Source organism: Ochotona princeps, chromosome 12 (assembly GCF_030435755.1).
Source record: "Ochotona princeps isolate mOchPri1 chromosome 12, mOchPri1.hap1, whole genome shotgun sequence".
Classification (NCBI taxonomy): Eukaryota; Metazoa; Chordata; class Mammalia; order Lagomorpha; family Ochotonidae; genus Ochotona; species Ochotona princeps.
The window spans coordinates 12,460,337-12,476,236 of NC_080843.1; the positions used below are offsets into that span (position 1 = coordinate 12,460,337).

Here is a 15,900-nt window from a genome sequence, read left to right on the forward strand (position 1 = left end):
CCTGATATAGAGCTTGACATTGAACGTAAGCACAGGATGAGAAGGAAAAGTAACAATAGAATGTCCATAGAAAACATTATTATGCAGCAAAATTTGTTTTCTCTATTTATTTTAGAGGCTGTATTCACAGAAAATGGAGATGGTCAGGACTTTAGCAGAGGAGAAGTTCTGCATGCTGTCATCTAGAACAGAGAAGGCATTTTCCCAGAGGGTGAACAGAGGTTAGATCACAGACTAACCCATTTCATCATCCAGACAAAGTGGAAGTGACATGAGCTGTAACATCTGCACCTGTTCTGTTCTCTCTGGGTTTCTTTCTCCTGAGTGCTTCCGTCTCAGCCCTTGAACCTGTTCTGGTCTCTCGTATGGGAGAGTTGGAGGAAGTAGGTTCTGTTTTGGTCAGGTCCTCCTCTTCTGCCAACCAGATCCCTGGTTTGGAAGGTGAGGTCTCTCTCTGTGATATGATAACAGCAGCAATCGCCAACAAGGTTTTATGTACACAAAGGAAGTCCCTTACTGATAGGATGTTCTGAAATGGGGAGCAAAGAGTAGGGGATGAACCCCCCTGCCAGCCATGCAAGGAATGAGCTGCCACTTCCTAAAACACCCACAGACTCCAACTTTCAGTGACTTCCAACAAACTAAGTTTATCTTCTGCAAGGCAGATCCAACTTTCCAACAGCTCACGAGTAACGCCACCAACTGCAACAGACATAAAAACCCAGCCAAGGAGGCCATTATTTCTGACAAGCCTAATTTACGGATACTTGTTAATACTTAATTAACACATTAAACTGCTGGGGCATGAACGTATTTACTTAGAAGTTCTATGAAGTATACTTTACAGTTAGTTCTCCCGAGAGAAGCAGCGAACATTCCCACCACCAAAAATAGATGGCCTACGCTAAAAACAACTGGCTGGAAATGGTGCTCTGCTGAAGCTCAGGGAGCACTCCCAAAGGCATACAGATGAGCACTAAACAGAATGCACCGGCTCAATCAACAGCGAAATCCTCAAGGAGTAAAATGTAGCAAGCTGAAAAAAATGAACAGATTCTTTTGGAGGAAACCTTCAAAGCGTCCCTGAAAGTCAAGTGTTTTCTAAATGACACAGACCCATTTTTCAGTTGCAGATCAGCAAAAATGAAAATATCCACATGGTGGAGACAATTCACCCAAGACACACTTGCAAGCCACTGAAATTTTAGAAGCAAACTGGAGAAGCACTTCTCACCAGAATGGCACCAAATGCGAAGAAGGAGGCTCCTGCCAAGAAGCAGCAAAGGCTTTTTTTGGCTCAGAAGGCAGTGCTGAAAGATGTTTAGGGCCAGAACATGAAGAAGATCCACATGTCACTCACTTCCGGCAGCCCAAGACTCCGCGTCTCCAGAAGCCAAATATGCTTGCAAGAGCCACCCCAGGAGAAACAAGCTTGACCACTGAGTCCGCCATGAAGCAGACAGAAGACAACAGCACACTTGTGCTCCTTGAGGACGTCAAGGCCAACAAGCAGCCGATCAAACAGGTTGTGAAGAAAGTCAGGGACATGGAGGCAGCCAAAGGCAACACCCTGATCATACCCATGCAGAGAAGGCGGTGTAGGCTCCGCTGGCCCCTGATTATGATGCTTTGCGTGTTACCAACAAAGTGGGGATCACTAAACTTGACTCCAGCTGGCTAACTCTAAATATCCCTTTTAATCCAAAGGAATAAAAGAAGATATCTTTCTTATCCTGGTAGCTTTGGATACTTTTTTCATCAACTCTTTGAAAGAACCATGGATGGGGAAAAGGCAGGAACTCTGAACTTGAGCTCTGGTGTTTCTGTGATGTGCCCCTGATCATATTATTACCTAATCTGAGCCCAGTTTTCTCCTCTGTAAAATAGGAATGCAACACACCCAACTCACAGACTACATAGAAATCAATAAGGTATCGTTATTTAGTGGAGGGTTAAGCTTGGTGTTTATAAAATGAAAGCATGCCATCATAAAAATTAAAAGAAAAATAAGAAAAGGAGGAAGGATGGTAGGAGTGAGAGAGGGCTGAGCACGAAGCATCATTATGCTCTTGAAATTGTATATATGAAACATATAAAATTTGTTCCCTTTGTATAAATTGAAATTACTAGCCTTTACAAAAAGCAACAAAAAAGAACACAAACTATCTGACGAGGAATAAGAAAATCATCAAAGGCACTCAGCAGAGACACTGAGTCCAAGCAGGATTGAGCAATGCCTTCATAACACAGTGTAATATTAAATCCAGGTGTTCAGCTTTGCCATGACTCATTTCTCCAGCAGGGAAAACCTGGGTGGTCATGACACCTCCTGAGGGTGAAGAACCAGGGCTTTGAACTCACAGCAAATTCAGAATAATGATCCCATTGCCTGCATCCCAGAAGTCTGCTTGTCCATCAAACACAAGAGCAAGGTGTCCCGAGCCTTCTCTCTCCTTACCCTGCAGCCCCTGCCTGGCTTCAGGGATCAGGCAGGCTGCTCAGGTCTTTGGCCACCAGGGTCCACAGAAAAGCAACCTTCACCCTTCACTATAAAGGCAATGTCAGGTCTTACACGCAACACATGCACCTGCTTTGGACACAGGCAGACAGTAGACAAGAAGAGAGGCCCTGTTCCAGAAAGTTTCCACTTGCAGGTGGGAAAATCAGCTCTCTTCCATATGAATCTGCAGCTGTGTGCTAGAACCTTCTGGGAGAAACAGACAAGTAAGTGTTCTGGTAGCAAATGCCCTCTGAAGCTGCAGAAGGTCAAGTTGTCAAGGCAGAGACGGATCAGCCTGAATACAGCATGAATTTCTAAGTCCCACATGAAAGCAAAGGTGTCATAAAAGACAAGCAATGGTTTTTTATTGCAGATACATCACAAATCACAGAATGCCTGGTCATTTTAACCAGCAGGAAAAGCAGAACCACAGGCGTAAGATATGGACAAATCAAAATGAGATAGCAAAACGAGGGTCTCTAAATACACGAACAGATTGCCAAAATTGCTGATCATCAGAGAAATCATAATTAAAATGACAACAAAATCCATCACCCAGAACACTGGATGAGAAAATGCAGTGGTACGAATGTAGAGAAACAGGGAGCCTCTTATATCGTTGATGGAATGTAATCTTGCATACACACCGAATATGGAAATGCACATTTACTGCTGTGATAGTAACACGGCTCAGTGGAATTGGCTACAGAAACACACATGCATACAAAGAGGTGAGTTCAAGGATAACACCAACAAAAAGTAGCAAAGGGCCTGTGTGCACAATGAGCAAAATGGTTAAATACACCAGTCTATCCACACAAATGGACGCCAGGCTGCAGTGAAAAAGAGCTGTCTCTATCTGTCCCAACTTGGGATGACAAAGGATGAACTTTAAAGCATTGCAGGAAAAAAAAAAGGTAGATCATGGTCAATTATGTGAATAAAAGTCATTTTCTGTAGAGATGGTGGTTACACAACCCTGGAGCAGTACTAAATGCCACCATGATGACTAATGGCACAAGGGAAAAGGGCACAGATTTAGGGGTGAGTGGCAAGGAGTCCAGTCACCGCTTGGGCCACCTGTACCTCAAGCCGAGGGCCTGCATCCCTGCTCTGCTTCTCATGGTCTAGCTTTGTGCTAATGTGCACCCTGGGAGCCAGTGGGTGACAACATCTGGGTCCTTGCCACCTGTGTGGGAGACCTGGATGAAGTTCCAAGCTCTTGGCTTCAGCCTGGCCCAGTTTGAATGTTGTATTTGGGGCATGAACCAATGGATACAAAATTTCTATGTACCTCTAACTTGTTTTTTGCCTTTCAAATAAAAATTTTAAAAATTTCAAAAATTTGCAAACTATTCAAATTGTTACGCTAGGAACGCTAAACAAATCATGCATTCAAATACCAGTGACCTATTATCTTGCAGCCACCAAAAATTTAAGGACATTTTAAATGCATGGGAAAATACATTCAGTGTAATGTTAAGAAAATAAGTAGGTTGAAAATGGTGTATTAGTTACCATACTCATCATGCTAAGAGATATCTAGAAAAACCAGATCACCTTCTTATCACAGCTTGGGTGCTATCTGAACCTCACTTCACCTCTACTCCCCACTAACATGGAGCTTACTAACAGAACACTCTGCTCTCCTCCCTTCTTTGTTGTCCCACCTGCCCCAATCAGGATACCCTAGGCTCTGGGACACACCGGGATGCTCCACTCTCCTCCCTACAAGAATGGCCCCCAGCACTGACTCCTCCCTCCTCTCCTTTGTCCCTCCACTGTCCCATAGAAGGAAGCGCCTACCTGGCATGCCGTCCTCAGTAACAATGGAGTGACAAGCCCAAGAACGTTTGCAAGACAGTAAACTGTCAACCTCACGTTCCTGGATGTAAAGCCACAGGAACAAGAGCCTGTCTGTTCACCACCTGGATGCCTGCTGGCAGGCTTGGGAAGCTCAGCATTCGCTGTGGTTATGAACAGGGTTCCGGCTGCTCACTTTACACAACGGGCTGCAGACCCAGGTACCCCTTCATAACCCAAACACAATTCCCCAAGAGGAGGTTCTGTCTAAAACCACACTGAGAAACAGCTTGCTTTTGGCAGCCAGCACCATCTCGAGGGAACCAAATTTTGTCTCTCACTTGCCCAGCTATACAAATAAAAAACTGCAAGGACAGTCATTTAAAATAACATTAGAAAATCAGATCTATAATTAAATTACTCCACTTAAGTTTCTGCTTGGATTCATACACAGTCTGTTACTGTAAAGCTCTGGGGGAAAAGTCTAGATGAAAGAAATCACTTTGGCTGCTATGGAGAAAATCCAGTTTGCTAGATGCATATCCACCTGTTGCTACAAGGCAATACAACACAGAGATCCACTGGCTAAGCAGAACCGCACAAGCAAACGCTCACAGAACACCAGGCAGGGAACTCCACGGAGCCCAGGAGCCAGGGAGGAACAGATGCAACCTGCGGGTTCCCAGAGCAAGATCTTGCAGGGACCCAGGGTCCCTACCCTCTGAGGACGCTTCTTTCCCCAGATTGGTCAGGGCTATTTATTTCCCTAGAATTCGGAGCAGGTGTTAAAGCCTGAAATTGAAGGTTAATAGAAGAATTTTTAAGGAAAAGAGCAAAAATTCCTGCAATATGGCATATATATATATATATATATATATATATATATATATATATATATATATATATATTTTCCTGCCTACTTTGAAAAGAATTAAGGAAGCGACTGAAGGAGTTGGAGAATGAGTGTGGTGCTGGGAAAGGGGAAGGGGGAAGATTTGGCTCACCACCAGGCTATGTTGATTGGGACCCTGATTTGGGAGGTGTGTGGAGAGGACAAGCTTTGTCCCAACTGCCCCCAGAGACGCGGGACTGACGTGTGCCCGACTCTTAGGACCCAGCGTGCATGGAAATCACCCCAGCCAGGCTGTCCTCGAGACCACCCTTCTCCAGCGTGCACTTCCCAGGGGGTCCAGGGGTCCCAGGGTCTGAGCTACAAGGGCGCCCAAGCTGCAGAGTGGTGGGTGCTGGGGACCCTCCCCTGCTTCATCAGGCTGGTTCCCAGTGAAGTGGCAGGGGGGTCAGGCCTCGGAGGAGCCCGTTTAGGAGCTTCCGGGGTCCTGGGGCGGAGAGACCCCACCGACAGGGTGGCCAGAGGAGTGAGGGCCTGGCGGGGCCCGAGGGGGATGCAGACCGTCCAGCGCCAGCATGGAGGGGAAATCCTTGCAGTTGGAGACGCCGGTGGAGTCGGTCACGCACGTCTTCCACAGGTTGGCCCAATAGGTAGCGGTGGTAATGACCGTGCCGTCGATGGTGGACACCTTCCAGTAGTCGGTGGGCAGCGTGGAGGACACTAGCACCCAGCCTGAGATGGAGACCATGAAGGCGATGATCTCCGAGGCCGTGCTCGCCATCCCGCCCGCTGCCGCCGCACTCGCGCTTGCCCTGAGCTCCCACTTGGCGCCGGGACCCCCGCGCTCCGGGGCCGGAGACTCCGCCTTCCGCCGCCGCCGCCCTCGCCCCCGCCCGCTGCCGCTGCCCCTGGGACCCGGCGCCAGGGGGAGCACTCGGCCTCGCACGCACACCGCACACCGACGCCCGGCCCAGCGCAGCGTGGAGCAGGTGCCACAGGGAGGCAAGCAGCACCGGCAGGGCGAGTGTCCGGCCTGCGCTCCTCTGAGTTCCCGATCATACAACTCACTCGCAGGAAAACGGCTGTCCTGTTGCAGTGGTGCAGGAACAACTGGAAGCTGCTGTGGATAGCCTGGTTGCAGCCCCAGCCTGACACCCCCTGACTCATTCCTATCCATCCCCAACACCTTATAAAAACAGAGCTGGAAAAATAAAAGCCCTTTGTGTGTTCTAAGAGGGCAAGGTCTGGTCCCGCAGCCCTTGGGTTGCTGGGTTCTTAGAGGTCTGTGTTCCACGCTTGTCTGTGTTATCCTATTTGGCTTGTCATGAGGGATCAAGGTGCCAGTGCTTAATTTCAAAATCTACCTTGCCCTCCAAATTCTGTAGTTTTTCAGGGCCTGGCACTATGTGGAAAGGCCTTAGAGGTACAGGTCTCAACTCGAGACAGCAGTGATGGACATCCCAGGCACCCGGACGTATGCCTTTCTTTCCATCTTGATCTTCAGTATTGCAACCACGCACCTCTCCACACAGGGATTGCGCACCTCAGGCCTTTGGCCTGTAGCACCCTTCCAGCTTCTGATTCTGTGGGTCTGATCCATGAAGTGAGGGCTTTAGCACAATGAGTTTAAAAATATGTAATTGTTTGAGGATCAGGATTACAGAGACAGAGGGAGAGACAGAGATCTTCCATCTGATAATTCACTTCCCAAATGGTTATAACACTACAACACCCCCACCCAGGCACTGCCAGGCCCAAGCCAGGAGCTTCATTTGGGTCTCCCTTGCAGGTGCAGGATTCCAAGCACTTGGGCCATCATACACTGTTTTCTTACGTGCATTAGGAAGGAGCTGGACTAGAAGCGGAGCAGCCAGGACATGAGGCATATGGGATGGTGGTGGAGGCTTAACCCAATATGCTGGCCTCCACAACACATCTTGCTTCACTTTTTACAACACCTCCACTTTCAGCATCCAAGAGAATAAACTCACTTATTGCTTCCTTCCTTCATTACTGTCTCAAGTGAGACATAAAGGGCAGGGTGTACTTCCAGCTCCTGTAGTTACACATCTGGGCAGAGGCGAAGGAACAAAGACACTGGTTTATGAGGAGGTTATTATTCGTCCACTTGCCGTTCTTGCCATTCTTGCTGTGACCTTTCAGAATTCACTTCTTGCCAAAAGTAATCAAAGCTCTGAAAGCTATAAATCAAGTCTGCTACAGGAAGGCTAGCTACCAGCCCTCTGTTCACACAGGGACATTTTTGGCTCATGGAAAAGAATTCAATTCCTGTATATTACTTCTTGTTTTGCTTTAGCCAAGTAGGGGCAGAGTGAAATTGGAGGTGACTAGACAATCATGAGGAAGAGAAAGTATTTAGCCTATAGATTCATCAAAACTCGGGTTTCCACAGAGATCCTTGGGACATGAGCCATACTTGCACAATTACTGTGCTTCTAGAATAATATTCAGCCCATGCTTGATGAGTCAAGGCCCAGTACTCCAGGCAGGGCAGGATGCTTTGTCTTCTGTTCTGTAGGTGCTTTTAGAAAGTTCTCCTTTCAGCTGGGCCTGAAATGTCTCTCACTTACACCAAAATGCTGTGATGATCTGCACTCTGATCTGATTCAAAGTGGTCTTTCCTTGGTGGGGCAGCTGCAGGGAACTGTACTTGACCTTCATGGCTGGTGTGGTGGGGTGCAAGGGAAGACAGCTCATTTGGAGGGATGCATAGGTTGTGTACTTTTCACCTCCATGTGTGTTGAGTCCACTGGAGATTAAACTTTAAAACAAAATTTGGGGCACAACGCAATGGCTCACTTGACTGATCCCACCCACCCCTTCAAGTGCCAGAATCCCATAAGGGTGCCAGCTGCTCAATTTCCCATCTAGCTCCCCGCTATTGGTCTGGGAGGGTAGTGGAGGATGGCTAAAGCCTTGGGGCCCTACACCTGCGTGGGAGACCTGGAAGAAGCTCTTGGGTCCTGGCTTCAGATTGGCTCAGCTCTGGCCATTGCACCCACTTGGGAAGTGAACCAACAAATGGAAGATCTTTCTTTCTTTGTGTGTTTCCTTCTCTCTGTAAATTTGCCTTTCTAATAAAAAATAAATCTTTCAAAAATAAAAATAGTAAAACTTGGTCAGCACCTTTTTAACTTTTTCTTTCTTCTCCTCACAGCTATCCCAATCTGCCACTGTCAGAACCCAAATGATGTCTGTTACTCTTTTGTATGAGTTGTCTTTTGAAAGTACTTCTATCACCTGTCTTCTTGCCCTCCAGCAGATTTCCACAACTGTTCCTTTAAAAAAAATAATTTGATGGAGAGATAGGGATTGATTTTCTATCTGGTAGTTCACTCTCCAAATGGCCACAACTACCAGGACAGGGCCAGTTGGAAATTAGGAGCCTAGAACTCCACTGGGCTCTCCCCACAGGTAGCAGGGGCCTAAGCGCTAGAACCAATGTCCACTACCTTCCCATTAGCAGGGAACTGGATCAAAAGTGAAGCAACTGGGACTTGAACAAACACTCCAAAATGGCATGCTGGCATTGCAAATAGTAGCTTAATCAACACCAGTCCCCTCCACTATTGTTTCTGGACTGTCTTCCTGTTTGAAATATTGCCTGTTTTAGATCTGATTTATTTGGAAACATGCAAAAAAGTACTAACCCTTCACAACTACACAAAATTTGTACTCAATTTCTTTACCTTGCCAGTTCTTGTTTGTTGTGTCTTGCTCATGGTAGATATCCATAAAATGCACTGATGACTTCTTTGTTGTGACTAGACAAGACAAAATGCTAACTTCTCCTGGACACCTGAAAAAGTATGTTGTAGCCTTGAAGACTCAAACAGTTTATCAACTCTTTGGTTATAAATTCTTCTGTTTGGATCCAGAGACACAGTGTACATCTTAAAGAAGGAAAGAACCATGTGCAATGGTTTCATTTAACATATAATGGAGTTCTAACTATTGTACTTGAAAATCCATAACCCAGATCACCATTGCAACATAGCATTTTGATGAAATCAATTCTGAATTCAAACTCTTGCTCTTCCTCTGCTGCCTCACCACACCAAAGCCAGCATCCCCTACCCCAAGTGGCCATGGCAGCAGCTTTTATAAGACCTCCAATGTGTGGCCGGGCTGCAAACCACAGCCCTGCCCGGTGCAGATTTTTGCTTCTGCTTACAAACCATTAATTTAGCAAAACAGGTGGTGTCACTTGCCAAAAGAATGAATATTAATCTCTTTGTTTGAAAACCTAAAGAAATAGGTTCGATTAATGTGGGATTTGTAATGCAGTTTCAACTTACAAGGGATTGAACATGCCATAAACAATCCAGAACAGAGACCTGAACTGGCACCAGTGACAGTTACCTTGCCAGCCAGAGCAGACTCGGGTCGTCATGCCTGTGGACTTGATTGATTTTTCCTTTACTTTTATCCTTTGTTCGTTCCATGAGATTAGACATTACTAAACTTTTTTTTCCTCCCAAGAATGCATTGCATATTTATTATGGAAAGTTGTATTTTAAAGTCCAGGAGTTTCTGACCAAAGAGTACAAATTGCTAACTGTCTTCAATACTCAAAGAAATACTCAGTAATGACTCAGGCATATAAATCATTTAAAATGTCTCATATCTTAAGATTTTCAAACCATTTTTAGTCTGAAGACTCCTAAAAGTACATGTAAGCATGTCCAGAAAGTTAAAATGGGTCAAACACTGAAGATTTTTAAAAAGAATGCATAAGGTGGACTATTACATATTAAGATTATAGAGTCCCAGGTAACCTTTGTAGGTACTGTGCAAGCCAAATTATAGAATGTACTTTCCAATTGATAAATGCTTCCTTATTTTCTTTAGGATTCGGTTCACCAAATTTTTTTATCTAACCTTCCAGAGCAGACCATTCCTACTGGTCATTTCACTATAACAGTGAATATACTGAGAAATATTCTTTCTCTAAATTTTTCAAGGTGGCATCTTAATTTACAATAATATGGCCTGCATAAAAGGCTATAGACCTCTTCCAATATGATAACAACTAATGTAAAAAAAATGTCCTGAAATCTCTTCTGAGTCTTTCTACTTTTCAGGCCCAAGACACTGGAATTTACATAGGAAGTTATTCCTCCACTGTTGTTGTGGTCATTAAGGAAAAGCAGAGGAACCTGCCATGCCAGGGTATTCCCAGAGTGTAAAGCAGCTGAGCCAACTGAGAAAGGGATTTGCAGAAATTCTTCACTTGAGATCCCAGTTACCTGCCAAACAGCACAGGTGTGCCTTTCAAAAGCTCAAGGATTTTCTAAGCATCAAATCTGGTTTCAGGACACATTAGCTCCTTCCTACATCCCAGCAAGGTGGCAAGCTGCTAATCAGGTGGGAAGAAACTGGAGTCCTGATAAAGAGAGCTTTAGGTCTAAAAAAAAAATTGCCCAGGAGCCAAATATTGTTACAACTCATTAAAGAAGATTGAATGTCGATACCAAGATATTAAAATAGCATATCTGTGTTCCTTTTCCTTCCGCTTTCTCTCTCACTCTGGTTTATCTTAATGCTCTACCTAAAATCCATCATATTTAGAATGAAGGGTGTAGATTAGGAATGGTTAAGGAATGAACACATTCTCAACATTGTATCTCTGCTCATATATAAATGCACACACAAAAGTGAGGATATTTCAAAAAGTGAGTGAAAATGGAACTTTAAGATAAGCTTATTTTGCTGTAAAATGTTTTAAACTTTATGCATGGTCTTGTCATATGGATTTTCCATCAACAGCTTGAAGACTTGTCACATACATGATGAAAGGAGTTTTGCACCAAAATAAGCTTATCTCTTCATTTCATTCATCCATAGTTTTTGAAGTACCTTCATGTATACATTTTTTGGGCAGATTGTAACTATCTAGATACTTGCTTTATTTTTGCCCTTTGACAACATCCAAACATTTCCACGGGTTCATTACTAGCTGGTGCCATCCACCTTATGTGTGTGGATGGGGACGTGGCAGGCATTCCTTTGAAACACATTCACCCCACCTTTAATGTATTTGACGATGTTCTGAGCTTTGGGGTCTCTCAATGAATACCCTGTCCTGCCTGGAGTCACAATTACTTTGCCTTGCTGGAAACATCCAGGTCTTGGGGATGGCTGGGTGCACTCTCTGGCCAATGAGTTATTGTTGGATGGCCTTTAAGACTATTTCCGACTTTGACCTGTGACTCCTACTGAACTCCCTCATTCAGACAGAATCAACAAGCAGCTAAGGGAAGTGGAAGTTTTCCTTTGGTGTTGTCACTCCTCTGCTTTCTAACCATTTTCTGTCTTCCTGTTTCCTACTTTCAAAGGGTGGGTTATGTATAGATGTGCATTGGATGGGGTAGGGATGAGGGGAATTATACAAGAAGAAAAACCTATTAAAAATCTATTTTATCTCACTTTCATTTTGCTTTCTGGTGAAGTTTTGAAGTCTTATTTTTGATTACTAGAAATATGATAGGACATGATAATTCACTTAGTGTGATGTAGCAGAGTTACAGGAACCAGCAAGACATGAGGGAAAGTTCAAGAATGCTCTTGGTAGATCATTAACCCTGCTCAGCCTTGCTTGTTCAGCTCTAAAACAGGAAGAGTTCACAGCCTCTTTCAAAGATAGGGAAAGGATCGGGGGACAACATGTATAGGGACCAGAGCATGGTAGATCCTTAAGGAATAATGGATGTCATTCACACTCTTGCACTTCCTTGTGTCTCTTTAAAGTGATATGATATTTTCCATAAAAGTGGTATTAGTGTTTAACACACAGCAAGTGAAAATGAATGCAAAGATATTGCAAATCTTCAAAAAGCAGGAACTGTGAAGGAAGATAACAAAGATGTGGCGGGTAGTAAGAGCAGAGAGAGTCCTCAAGAGTTAGGAGTGTGGAGGTTAATCCATGGGGAGCCAATTGGAGGAGGGAGTGTCTAAAGGGCGGTGAGGCAGAAAAGTACAACTACAGGGCAATTCAACTCAAAGAGGGGAACCCCCGTGAGACAGTGTGAGGGTAACAGCAACACCACGAGGAAGAGAAAGAACAAGAAATGAAGAAAGGATGAAGGGATGGAAAGTCAGGAGGTAACCTGCTAAACCAGAGTTGAAAGTGATGGAGGACCCTAAGGAGAGTGGGAGGAGAGTGAAGCTTTCACTGCCCTCACCAAGGGGAAGAGGTGGGAGATGGCCACTGGCCCAGCCATTGAGGGCTTGTGTCTAATGTGCAGCGCCCAAGTTCAGTGCCTGGCTGGAGCTGCTGACTGCAGCTCCTTCTAACACACATCCTGGGCAGCAGCATAGATCAAGTACTTTGGTCCCTGTCTCCCATATGGAAGACCTGGATTGAGTTCCCAGCTCCTGGCTTTGGCCCAGTCCAGCTCTGGCCAGAGCTGGAACAGAGATGCAATCTATCAGATGGTCAGATGGGACCCCTCTGTCTCTCAACACATGCACCTGTCAAATAAGTGATAAAAAAATCAAAGTGAAGGCAGAAGGAAAGAAGCCATACTTTCTCATGCCTGTTACGGGATGATAGATTTCCACCCTTTCGGCTCCTCACCTCACAGAGCTCAGATCAAGTTCATTCCAAACCACTTGGGACTGCCAAGTTTACCCTATGTACGGATCACTCCATGGGGGAAAAAAATCATTGAAAATTTAAAGTTAATTTTTGGGGTCACATATGTATGTTCTTACACAAACATGTCTATAATGTATGCATTTATACACACATACATAGCAAATAAACAATTTATTAGAGTACCCTGTGAAATCTGCCTTTTGCATGCTTCACATTCTAGACTATTCTCTCAGCTGGGAAGAGCCAGTTCAGCCAACTTGCTTGGGAATACTCAGCCCCATGCATACACTCCTCCACCTGCTCTCCCCTTAGAAGTTCCTCTACAGTGTGTGTGCCTTACTGTACTATGTACTTGACTCTGCTTCTAATGTCTATTTTGCATTCTCATCCAGTTTTGATCAAAGGTCACTGACCAAAAGTGTCCTAAAAGAGAACAAAGTGTCACCGTCCAGTTTCTCTGCTCCCACCATATCCCTGCAGGTGATCTCTATCAAAGGTGCTGGAAGTGCTTTTGAGGAAAGCGGTAAGAAAACAGAGAACATCTGAGACTTTTGTGCCTCACTAGAACCTGGGGAGCTGCCTAGGTGGTGGCATGAGATGTCTGTGGCCTGGTGGGCTGTCTTCTGGAGACACTGGAAAGCCAGGTAAGTGGTTGGGATTCACAAGGATGAAGCCTCCAACAGTGCTAAAACTCATCTGGGTTTGTTCCCACCTACAGAAGCATGCTTTATCCATGCAACCTGTTCCAAATCCATTCAATGACTGGCTGTGCACTAACCATCCACATCCTGTGGACAGGGTGAGCAAAAAGACAAAACCCCAGACCCAGTGTAATAATAGCCCAATGGCTAAATCTTCACCTTGCAAGTGCTGGGATTCCATATGGATGACAGTTCATGTCCCAGCTGCCCAACTTCCCATCCAGCTCCCTGTTTATGACCTGGGAAAGCAGTGGAGGATGGCCCAAAGCCTTGGAACCCTGCACCCATGTGGGAGACCTGGAAGAAGCTCCTAGCTTTGGATCAGCTCAGCTCCTGCCATTGCAGCCATTTAGGGAGTGAACCAGCAGATGGAAGATCTTTCTCTCTGTATCTCTCTTCTCAGTAAATCTAATCTTTCCAATAAGCATACATAAATTTAAAATAAATCACTGCCTGACTATGGCTCACTTTAGTCCCAGTGGGAGAGACTAGGAACAAGGTAAAGAGAAATAGCTGGTCTATGAGATCATTTATATGAAAGTGAAAAAATCGCTGGTGAGGGCAACAGGGCACAAAGTATGTCTGTGTACGAGCAGGAGAGGCAGGAGGGATAGCCTTGAAGTTTCACCAGCAGTTACCATCCCTGAGAAGCCAGCTCCTGACTTAGGACCTGCAGGTGATGAGGGAGTGAGCAACACGCTCAGCTCCAGGCAGAGCAGTCCCCAGGGGAGTGGGCTGGATCTGTGTGGGCTGCACACGCGAACAGAGGGAGGGAGAGGAGTGGGAGGAGAGAGGTGAGGGGTGTCTGTGTGGTTCTTAGTGTATCTGTGTGTCTATTTGTGTGTGCTCTGTGTGTCTATGTATTTATGTGGGTCTGTATTGTGTGTGCCTGTGTGCATTTGTGTGTATTGTGTCTGCTTTTGTGTTCCAGAGTATTTATATGTATGTGTGCCAGCCTTCTCTCTGCGTGTCCATGTGTGTCTGTGTGTTGCTGTCTATTACTTACGTGTGTGTTCAAGGGTGTCTGGGAGAGGGGGTGGGTATAGGAAGGCTTGTACAGCTCAAAAAGGGTCACTCACGGGTGATCATTTACTGAAACAAGCAACCCTCTAGATGAGCAGATTTAGGTGTGGTGGATATGGGAAGAAGAGATGAGGAATTCAGCTTCAGATGTTTGCAATTTGAGATTCTCAGGAGACATCTAGGCTGGATGCCAAGTCGACAGTGGGATCTACCGGTGCTGAGACGAGAGCAGAGGTCCAGGCTAACATGTCCCTTCTGGGCTCGCCTGTGTTTGGAAGGTGTATAAAGACATGAGATGAGCCAGCTCCCCAGGACTGAGCTGAGATGGGGAAGATGGAGCCCTGAGGTCTCCCACCTTGGCCGAGGAGACAAGGGGCCAGGCAGGAGGCTGAAGAAGCCTGGCCAGCCATATGGGAGAGACACCAGGGCAGGGGGGCTGGAAGCCACTTCAGTGTAAGGAGGACTGGAGCCATTGACTGATGCATGGTGTCAACACCACTGAAAAGGCCAGGATAAAGAAGGATCCAGAGACCCAAGGGAGGTTCTGTTTCCATGGATAGGGCAGGGGCAGAACCCCAAAAGAAGAATGATCAAAGGCAAGAAGAAAAGTGGGAGCAAACCCCTCTTCAAAAGGAAGAGAGGAAAACACTCAGAAATATATTTTAAAAACTTCAATCCTATCCAAAAGCAGAAGCCTCCGTATTTTACAAGGTTTTCCTTGAAGATGTGGAGATGAGAAGAAAATGTGTCCACAGATATGACTCGGAGGCATTGTGGTCAAGTTGGTACCAAGTCATCTCTATAAAGGGTTTTTCAGTAGTACCATGGGAAGAAAAGAAATCACAATGGAAATTGTATGCTAGGAAGGGAGACAGACAATAGATAGCCACACCTCTTTCTGTGGTTCAAAGCAATGGATCTTTCTATGTTTGATTTAGAATTAATGAAAAGATCCAAAGAACAAAGTTAATGTCATGTTTTGCCTGAGGTTATTATAACTGCCACACCTCTGTGATTTCTGGCAATAATCTTTCTGGCAAATATGTCCTAACCCAGCTGCTTCCCCACCACACCATTTGTCCATATATGTAATCCTACAGAGTTAAGCAATGTTTTTTCCCAGTCAGAACATTGCATGAAAGATTATATTGTGATTTTTCTCCCACAAAGTAAATAAGGCAGCCAGTGGAATCCGGTGAAGCAACCCGCATATTTGTTCTCGTGTTTGTAGAGTTAATACATTGGAGAGGAGAAAAATGAATAATGAAATTCTGTTATTCTAAGTTGCTTCCAGATGTGACAGAGAGGGTCACAATAAATTAAGGTATGGATATTATACAACTGGATTTATTAGAGGCATTCAATAATTTGATTTATTAGTTAAAAAGACTTAAAACAGATG

At 45.1% G+C, this 15,900-nt stretch overlaps 1 protein-coding gene across 6 annotated transcripts in view; it reads right to left on the reverse strand.

The window, feature by feature from the left end:
• The window catches only part of CLDN10 (claudin 10), a 115,110-nt gene that overhangs the window by 15,108 nt on the left and 84,102 nt on the right, over window positions 1-15,900 (reverse strand). Inside the window, exon 1 of one of the 6 annotated variants that reach the window (XM_058670544.1) lies at window positions 5,715-6,000. The exons of 4 other annotated variants lie outside the window; for them this stretch is intronic. In XM_058670544.1, the coding sequence (XP_058526527.1) occupies window positions 5,715-5,934 (220 nt within the window). In that variant the 5' untranslated portion in view covers window positions 5,935-6,000. Of the gene's footprint in view, window positions 1-5,714; window positions 6,001-15,900 lie in introns of those variants that run through there. One more of the 6 variants, XM_058670543.1, reaches the window with a different exon arrangement.